Source organism: Aricia agestis, chromosome 21, assembly GCF_905147365.1.
Source record: "Aricia agestis chromosome 21, ilAriAges1.1, whole genome shotgun sequence".
NCBI classification, from domain to species: domain Eukaryota; kingdom Metazoa; phylum Arthropoda; class Insecta; order Lepidoptera; family Lycaenidae; genus Aricia; species Aricia agestis.
This window is the reverse complement of record NC_056426.1, coordinates 3,245,340-3,255,224: the sequence shown is the minus strand read 5'-3', so window position 1 is coordinate 3,255,224 and position 9,885 is coordinate 3,245,340. Positions and strand designations below refer to the sequence as shown.

Below are 9,885 nucleotides of genomic sequence, written 5' to 3'. Positions count from 1 at the left end.
GAGAGTAAGGCCAAGTTAGCCTCGAAAAAGCTTGGTGTTCTTAACAGACCGAGGCAGCATTTCAGACGGGACCAACACCTACAACTAGATACAAGGCGCGGCCTCATATGGAATACTGTTCTCATCTCTGGGCAAGGGCGCTAAAATATCAACTATCTCTCTCTGGATCGTATCCAACGAAGAGAATTGTTGATTGCCATAGTGTTTCAAACAGGCTGAACTCCTAGAAATTACGCCGAGAATTGAGATGTATCTTCATTCTACATCCTCTATCGGTTGTATCACGGGGAGTGCTCTGAGGTTCGGAATCATACCTCCTGCAACTTTTTGCCATTGTTCCACACGAAAAATATACTATCCTTATCACCTTAATAAGTGGCAGTCTTCCACCGAGCATTTTTCGCGTAACTTTCTGCCACGCACTGTAAAACTCTGGAATGAACAGCTGTCATCAACAGTATATTTTTCGGACCCATACGACCTGCAAACCTTCAAGAAGAGAGCGTATTCACTCTTAAAAGGATGGCAACGCACCAGCAGCTCTTCTGATGTTGCGAGTGTGTCCGTAGGTGACGGTACTTGCTTTCCATCAGGTGACCCGTTTGTTCGTTTGCCCCTATATCTTATACCCATACTAATATGGAGTCCTCACCCTTAAGCGGCCCTACTGTACTTGTACTATGTACCCATTTCATTTTGACCGCGCGCTTGCTAGGGTTAGGGGCGCTAGGGTAATGTTTGCACACGGGCGCCACATGGGCTAGAGACGGCCCTGTGGGTACGGAGCCCTAAATTGTATAAAAACTAAAAAGCGACCCGCTACGCTCCGGCCCGACATGACATGCAGTAATTTTCAGTTTACAAATACGTCGAAATTATACTTTTATATCAAAGCAAGATAAGTAATTTACGTGTAAGATAAGTATAACAGGCTTGTATGGGATTTGTGTAATGCGTTCCCGCGGCGCGACCCCCGCCGCGTGCATTACCGACGGTCACGGTCTGGGAGGGACAACGATTGTGATGTATAGAACCGCCTTCAGTCAATTTAAAAAGTATACACTTCAAAATTTTGACATCACAACTTTTTAAATTGTATTCGAACGTCAAAATATGTGACCATATGCAATCAAGTTCAATCGATCGACGTATAGACGATCAATTTTATCGTGCAATGTCACGTTTTGTGCAATATTATTATTGACCGTCTAGGGTTGATAATATTGAATGCGCCCGCCACGCGCCCGCATTTGAATCTCAAATAAATTGTTCAATTATATTTGTACAATAAAATTGATCGTCTAGGAACCCGCATTTACTTTACTTATTCCATACTACTGATTGAAAAACCCCAATCAGCAGTAGGTATGGAATTAAAGCTAGGTATATGGCGCACTATCCGCGGCCGGGTAAGCGCGCTTTGTCACACATGACCATTTTGTAGGGTACTCCAAAGTAACGTGGAACTAGTGACGAAGGAGAGGGAGATTGTACCTGATTATCACAAGATATTATCCTGACTTTAGTCGGTTATACGACACCCATAGGAAAGACATGAGTTGGTCTTAGTCTTTAATTTAATTAGTTGGTCTTAGGCCTTGGCCTCTGATGCCAGAAATAACATTGATTTGATGTTATTTAGCCCGAGAACTACATAAATCTCCTGCTCTGTCTATTAATATTCAAAGCTCGCGTGCAGACTTGCAGAGCATAGTTAGTACCAATAGGATATCAGAAATTATTTGATATCCTATTTTACAAAAGTAGTTTGTTTTCATTTGGTCACATATAAGACAGATCTGCAAACTTTATATCATTGGCAAATGCCCTTTGTTTCCTAATATATTTCAATTTATACAGAGTAAAGCATTTAAGATTCACTTATTAGGGAATTTCTTTTGTGTACATTCGTACGAGTTGATCTTAAACGAGAAAGCCATAATGTAAGATATTATCGAAAGGGTATTTGAACCTTAATTTTATTGCCGTTTGAAGCATTTTGCTTATAATAATCTAATTTATTATTGTACAGGGGTTTATGATGTGTCTAATTAAAGTTTATTTGAGTAAAGCTCTGAGCTTTTCACCAAGAGCAGTGCCGTCGTGTGACGGCCGTGATACAGCAGTGAATGACGTCACTAGAACGTTGTCAATGTGGGCGGTATGGCACAGTTTTCTAGAGAACGGTGTCAATTACCGTTCTCTAGGAAACCGCGCCATATTGCTTACATTGACAACGTTCTAATGACGTCATTTACCGCTGTATTGCCACCGCTGCATGACGGCGCCGCTTTTGTAGGAAACCAGGGCTTTAGTTTTAGCCCCGGATTTATAAATAGGCCGATATAGGCCTAGGAGCGGCAGCGTCCTAGGGGGCGGTAGCGTCCTAGGGGTGTGGCAGCATCCAAGGAGGCCCTACGGATTATATAATTTTACTGCATAATTCTAGAATACAGGTAAACTTACCTGAACCGGCAGATAGCGAAACGTACATGGCAACATTGACCACCTGTCAAATGAAACGGAAATGTATTCAAACTACAGTTTAAAAATCAAATTTTATTCAAAACTCAACTATAAATATTTGATGCGCAATAATTAAATAACGATAAGAATAGAGGATACGCAATTTGAATCCCTGAATCTGGTGTTAAGAAGTACGCCAAAAACCCTGCGCCAGCCGCGTAGAGACCCCATATTCTGTCACGGCGGTGAGAATACACACACAACGATATGAGGTTGCCAGCTATGACGATATTCCCCAGTTTTTGGTGCTCTTTTCCCGCTAATGCGAGGACAAATGGTATCAAACCGGATATCAGGTGTGCGGCGCTCATGTTCCGGTCTGCGCTGTATAGATCCGCCATTAAACAAGGTAATGCGAGGTAACGAGTCGCCACTGTGCTTATTACGAAAGCGTCACTTAAATCTCGGCTTATTTTGTCACCTACAAAAATAATATTTTAAGTATTTGCACCTGTAAGCATAATAAAAATCTCATAAAAAGCTTCCTATTTTTATCGTAAAAAGTACCAAGGCCTATTTTTATCGCCTTTACAATAATTTTTATTTATTTATTTATGTACCAAATAAACGGTATGTAACAATTTTTATAGAGTTTTGTCATATTTTGTGAAATGATGCCAGTCTTATTTGCATTCAAATATTCACTTACTTTGGGAGTGAAAGAAACCCAGCAATCCATGAATGAAACAGTTAGCGTGCACTCCTGGCTGTGTATAGTTCTTAACGTGTGCACTTAGCCTTGTACCAGACACGCAACATAAGACAATATTTGCTGCTGCTGCACTGATATCGTCTTCTGATCTTGTCTCAATGCCCATATTTTTAGATTTTTACTTGTTTCTACAAGGATTTATTAAATATTTATAAAACATTAAATAAAAATATCTATGCGGGCTTGATGTCAAACACATCAATTTTTCATAATCCCCGCGTTCCATTTGACGTTAAAAACGATCAAAACGCTCAAAATAGACATCTCTCAAAAAATTTTTGATGGCAAAACACTCTGGCATGTTGACATAAAAAAACAACGAGCAAGTATCCATCTGTCCGCTATCGAAATAAAAAATCAAACGAAAAAAAAGTTAAAGCGTCAAGCTGCCATTTTGCTTGTAAAATACAAGAAAATTTTAGTCTAACGTAAAAATTGTGGTGTTTCCTAGTGATTATTTTGTATTTTTACAAATTGGAATCGAAATAAACACAAAATGGCAGCTAGCGACTCCGGAACGGATGAGTCACTTTATCCGATTGCTGTATTGATAGACGAACTCAAGAACGAAGATGTCCAACTACGCTTGAATTCTGTGAAGAAACTTTCAACCATTGCCCTCGCTTTGGGCGTGGAGAGGACACGATCGGAGCTCATTCCCTTCCTATCTGAAACTATTTACGACGAGGATGAAGTGCTACTTGCGCTTGCCGAACAACTCGGTAAGTATGACTAATTTGTACATACCCACCTCAGGCTTTGTAATACAAAACCTAGTTTAGTTACTTGCATTTCTCATTGGATGTGTAATTATAAATGCAAATACGACCCTTGCAAGGTTCCCCGTAAGTTTTGTATGATCTAATTTCCTTGACAGAACAAAGGATATTCAAATAAACATTTTACATGTGGTTCTCTCTGTCACTTTTTTTATCTTATCTAGGCACAGCATCAATAAATATAAATATTGATTGTTAGAGAGTAAATCTATACCAGAGGTCACCAATTAGTTTCGCTCGGGGTCCGTTTTAAGACATTAAATAACCTTCGCGGTCCACACATTTTATATATTAAAAAAAATTATTAAACAAAGGTAATTACGTAAATTCCAAAGGTATTTTTTAGATATCAATGAGAAAAGTAACCATTTTTTGTTGCTAATTATCTCTCTGAAGTTTGGTGTGAAATATTGGTACAAGCTATAGATATTGACATTAAACCCTAGAGATGTTGAAGTCCTAAGATGAATGGATGAACCCAGTCCGCCATTTGGTGACCCCTTTCTGTCTACTCTGCCCTTGATCTATACTTTTAACTTACAAAATAAATTAGTGTTTTGTACTATCACCAAACACGAAACCTGGATAAAGTAGACTCCGCTGGTATATGATGGCCAGGCAGGGAGGATGGCATTGCTCACAAATATAAAGATAGCAAAATAGCCTGCTTAAATTTGTTATCTTAAAATATAAATCATCATAGATTTTCATTGATGACTCTTTTCAACTTATTAACTATTAAGTTAAACTCCCTTGTGCTTCAACTCCCAAGTGACCTCCAAAACAATAGATTTCCAGGAATCCACAATCGAGGGATTAATGTAGATATAAGATGCAACTTTTTTGCTTGATAAGATGCTTTTGTCTAAAATACACTTCTCTATCCAGGTAACTTTATAAACCTGGTTGGTGGTGCGGAATATGCTCACTGCTTGCTGCCACCGCTAGAGTCTCTCGCTACGGTCGAGGAGACGGTGGTCAGAGACAAGGCGGTTGCGTCTCTCCGTGCTGTCGCTGCTCACCACTCCCCGCAGGCTCTGGAACAGCATTTCGTACCACTTGTGGAGAGACTCGCTCATGGTGATTGGTTCACATCGAGGGCCTCAGTATGTGGACTATTCAGGTAAGGAGAAAATTATTGTTTTACATTATAGTCAGTGATTTGAATCTTTGGCTTAGAATGTTATCAAGTATATAGTATGTCAAGAAAGTGAAGAAATTAAAAAGTGGCAACATCGTAGCATCATCCCTTTTTTCTTAGATTGATTTGAAAGGGATGACACTACAATGTTGGCACTTTTTAATTTCTTCACTTTCTTGACAGACTATAACTACAGTTTTGGTTGTAGCCAATACTCAATCTTAATCAAAAGGATACAACTATTCATTTGCTATCACACTACAAGTAGTTCTGCCCACCTTTAGTTTATGTAGCCACATTGTGGCCCTTGCTAGCTAAAAGTTTCCTAATTACTGTTGAGTTGATTTTCAAATTATATGAACTGGTTTTGAAAATTTGCTCTCTAGAAAAACCAGTTCGTACCTGTTCTATCCATTGTAATTTTTACCAAACCATCGTAATTTCTAGCGTCTGCTACCCTCGCGTCTCCGCACCCGTCAAGGCCGAGCTTCGGGAGCACTTCAAGTCTCTCTGCCAGGACGATACGCCGATGGTGCGCCGCGCCGCCGCCTACAAGCTCGGCGAGTTCGGCCGCGTGATGGAAGTGGAGTATGTGAAGAGCGATCTGATACCCATGTTCGTGCATCTGGCACAGGTGAGAGTTAGTTGGACGATGCCAGTGAAGGTTTTAGCACTACCAGCAGTCAGCACCCTGGGCGAGATTTCTTTTTTTTTAATGAAATAAACGAGCAAACGGGTCACCTGATGGAAAACAACTTCCTTCGCCCATAGACACTAGCAGCATCAGAAGAGCTGCAGGTGCGTGGCCGGCCTTTCAAGAGGGAAAAGGGTAGTAGGGGAGGGTAGGGAAGGGTAGGAAGGGAAATATGGGAGGGTAGGAAGGGAAATATGGGAGGGTAGGAAGGGAAATATGGGAGGGTAGGTTAGGGGATTGGGCCTCCGGTAACCTCACTCACTCGGCAAAACACAGCGCAAGCGCGGTTTCACGCCGATTTACTGTGAGCCCGTGGTATTTCTCCGGTCCAGCCGGCCCATTTGTACCGCAGCATGGCTCTCCCACGTCAGAGTTTCTTCGACGCCCAGGAATGCTAAAATATATTTGTCTGTCCTTTACCCTTTCATACTTAAACGGAGATACTTTAAAAATCAGGAAAGGACATAGGATAACTGTATTGCGGTAATATGTACGGTTCTTCCCCGATAAACGAATTTGCGGGCATCATCTAGACTTAATTATTCTCATTTACTTGCTAATACATTCCATAAAGTTATTAAGAATTTCTTTTCTGACTCATTCTAGGATGAGCAAGACTCTGTCCGTCTGCTGGCCGCGGAGTCGTGCGCCTGTGTGGCCGCGCTGCTGCCGCCGGAGGACATGGAGCAGCTGGTGATGCCGACAGTCCGCGCCCGAGCCGGCGACACCTCCTGGCGCGTGCGGTACATCGTGGCCGACAAGTGAGTGCTGCCGTGTAGTTAAGTACATGACAGGATGAGCAGCCTCCTTATTGGCATTGGTCACAATTTTGATGTTTGAACTTTTTAAAAGTATATAAATGTCAAAATCAATTCAAAAAGTATAAAAATCTAAATATTGACATTACAACTTTTTTTCTATGAATGAACTTCTTTAATACGAGTAGTACAATATTATTGCAGATTTAAGTGGTTTTGTAGATGATCTTGTTTAACACATAAAGTTAATATATCTAGCGGAATAGAGAAACAAAGGCCTGAGCAAGAGAGATGTCACTATCAGTAACACTGCGTGGTAAAAAGACACGTATGATACATGACAGCAGCACTCGACGTCCAGTCGGCACGTGCCGCACGTTGACAATTTAATCTCATAGAATTCATGTTCAATGTATACGTACACATATTTTTCACACAGATGAAAACCAATTTTGGTTTCGTTTGACAGCTCGAGATTGTTGCTCTATTTCACTAGGTATATTAACTTTATGGTTTAACATGTAAGATGTAATGTTGCAGGTTCGTTGAGCTGCAGCTGGCTGTTGGTCCGGAGCTGGCGCGGTCTGACCTCGCGCAGATCTTCCAGGGACTGCTTAAAGATACCGAGGCGGAGGTTCGCGCGGCCGCCGCTGGCAAAGTTAGTATAGAAGCTGAAGTTACAGAAGGAAATAGAAATTGGTATAAGCCGCGATCGGAGACATAATAACTATCTATACTAATATTATAATTGGGAAGAGTTTGTTTGTTTGTTTTTCAAATCGGATAAGCAGTTCCTGAGATTAGCGCGTTCAAGCGCTAATCTCAGGAACTGCTTATCCGATTTGAAAAATTCTTTCAATGTTAGATAGCCCATTCATCGAGGTAGCCTATAGGCTATATTTTATTACGCTAAGACTTATAGGAGCGAAGAAATAGATGAAAATGTGCAAAAAATGGGGGAAATTATATCGAATTGCTTATTATATTATGAACTACTGGAGTAATTTTTATGTTATTTGGCAAACATGAAGAATAGACCACGTGGCTATTTTTTACTGCAAAATGTACGGTTGCGTGAAATTCCTAAATCACGCAAGCGAAGCCGAGCGGAAAATCTTTATATAATAAAATCGTAGGAAAGTCAATTCTGTATATTGAATATTTTTGTACAATAATTAATACTTTGGATGTGAACTACTATGGTAACGCGGACGAAGTCGCGGGCAACAGCTAGTGTAGTATAAACTGCCCACAACTTTAAGTGTGTTAAAAATGCATGGAAGGTGTTGAGTTTGTTTGTAAGTTATATGTGGTAAGGCGAGTTTATGTGCCGTGTAATAAAACAAATTGTGTCTATGGGTACATATATTGACATCATTGCGACAAAAGTTTGACACATTACTTAAATCTTCCCCCTTTATATTGTTGTCTATTTTACATACACTTACGTGTTTTTAAAATTCTCATTCCAGGTGAAAGACTTCTGCATGAACTTGGACAAGGCACACCAGGAACACATCATAATGACCATGATCCTGCCGCAGATCAAGGATTTAGTCTGCGACCCCAACCAACATGTGAAGTCCGCTCTGGCCTCTGTCATCATGGGACTCAGCCCCATCGTTGGACGCCAGAACACCATCGAAAACCTCCTGCCCCTATTCCTCACACAACTGAAGGATGAATGCCCTGAAGTCAGACTGAACATAATCTCCAACCTCGAGTGTGTAAACGAAGTCATTGGAATCCAACAACTCGTGCAATCTCTTCTGCCGGCCATTGTGGAGTTAGCTGAAGACACAAAATGGCGCGTGCGACTTGCCATTATAGAACACATGCCCTTATTAGCCGGACAGCTCGGCCAGGAATTCTTCGATGAGAAACTCACAGGACTCTGCATGTCGTGGCTCATAGATCATGTGTATGCCATAAGGGAAGCCGCCACACTGAACCTTAAGAAATTGGTCGAACAGTACGGAGCAGCCTGGGCCGAGACCAACGTCATACCCAAAGTATTAGCCATGTCCCGCGAACAGAACTACCTACACCGAATGACTTATCTGTTCTGCATCAATGTCCTCTCCGAAGTGTGCGGCAAAGATATTACAACCCGAGTCCTCCTGCCCACCGTCTTGTCTATGACCGACGATAATGTTGCCAACGTCAGATTCAACGTAGCCAAGACACTCCAGAAGATGGCACCGTACCTCGACCCAGCGGTCATTCAGCCCCAAGTTAAGCCAGTCTTGGAGAAGTTGAACGTAGATCCAGATGTTGACGTAAAATACTTCGCTTCAGAAGCCATCGCTGGGATTGCCGGCTAAGCGGTGTTTAGTGTAATATTAATTCTATACTTAAATCTAAAAATTTTTACAATATGTTCCATTCCAGTGTCAACGGCCATATATTTATGGAATGTATAGAGGTAGTCAAAGACTATAAAATAGCTTGCCACCTAGACATTTAAGACCCAATTTCACCTACGACTGTTAAAGTTAACCATCAAATTAATTTCACTTTACCTCTTTCGATTTTCGTATGAATGAAAGAGAAGACATGAGTCATGACATTTTAACAAGCTGTTAACACTAACAAACGTTGGTGAAATTGGGCCTTAATCTAACACTCGACTTCTGAATGCAAATAATGCTGTAGCAATAATATTGTTTACAAAAATTGGCCCCAAAATTGCCACTTTTTGCAAACAAAACGCAGAAAAAAAATTAAATGATCATATTCAATGTGCTTAATGACTACTTCTATACATTCTCTGGACCCTAACACTGCTCGGCATTTACTTTGCACTAATTTGAAATTGTAACAAAAAACAATAAACGTAGAATTAATTTAATGTTTTATTTCTTTAATGCTCAATATCACGTATTGCGTTATATTATAAAACTGAAGTACCCTGGGGCGCATAACGTATGAAGAGGTGTGCGATCAATTTTTTCGACCTACCCACTACAATAATTAAGATTTTTCTTGTGACTACCCCCAATATTTTGTTTCAATTCTTGTGGGTAGCCCATACTATGAAGTACGGTATCAGGAGCGCTGCATAACGTATAAGAGCTGGTGTTTGCGTTAAATTTTTTCGACCTATCCACTAATTCTAAGATTTTATTTGTTTCAATTCTTGTGAATTTAAACTATGAAGTAACAGGAGCGCATAACCTATGAAGAGTTGTTTGCGTTCAATTTTTCCGACCTACCCACTAATTCTAAGATTTTTCTTGTTACTACCCAATATTTTGTTTCAATTCTTGTGAATT

The 9,885-nt window shown here is 40.6% G+C and overlaps 2 protein-coding genes across 2 annotated transcripts; one reads left to right on the top strand and one right to left on the bottom strand.

Moving 5' to 3' along the window:
- Window positions 1-2,550: 2,550 nt before the first annotated feature.
- Window positions 2,551-3,440, bottom strand: LOC121737675. Its single transcript, XM_042129342.1, has 2 exons — window positions 3,176-3,440; window positions 2,551-2,947 (listed from the first exon to the last, which is right to left on the bottom strand). Exons 1-2 carry the CDS (start codon window positions 3,342-3,344, stop codon window positions 2,571-2,573), a joined length of 546 nt encoding a protein of 181 aa, XP_041985276.1. The 5' UTR covers window positions 3,345-3,440; the 3' UTR covers window positions 2,551-2,570.
- A 150-nt stretch (window positions 3,441-3,590) lies between these two features.
- Window positions 3,591-9,124, top strand: LOC121737599 (serine/threonine-protein phosphatase PP2A 65 kDa regulatory subunit). The gene is made up of 6 exons (XM_042129258.1): window positions 3,591-3,960; window positions 4,906-5,140; window positions 5,606-5,792; window positions 6,459-6,613; window positions 7,151-7,268; window positions 8,083-9,124. The coding sequence occupies exons 1-6, from the start codon at window positions 3,735-3,737 to the stop codon at window positions 8,932-8,934; spliced, it is 1,773 nt and encodes a 590-aa protein (XP_041985192.1). The 5' UTR covers window positions 3,591-3,734; the 3' UTR covers window positions 8,935-9,124.
- Window positions 9,125-9,885: the final 761 nt, after the last annotated feature.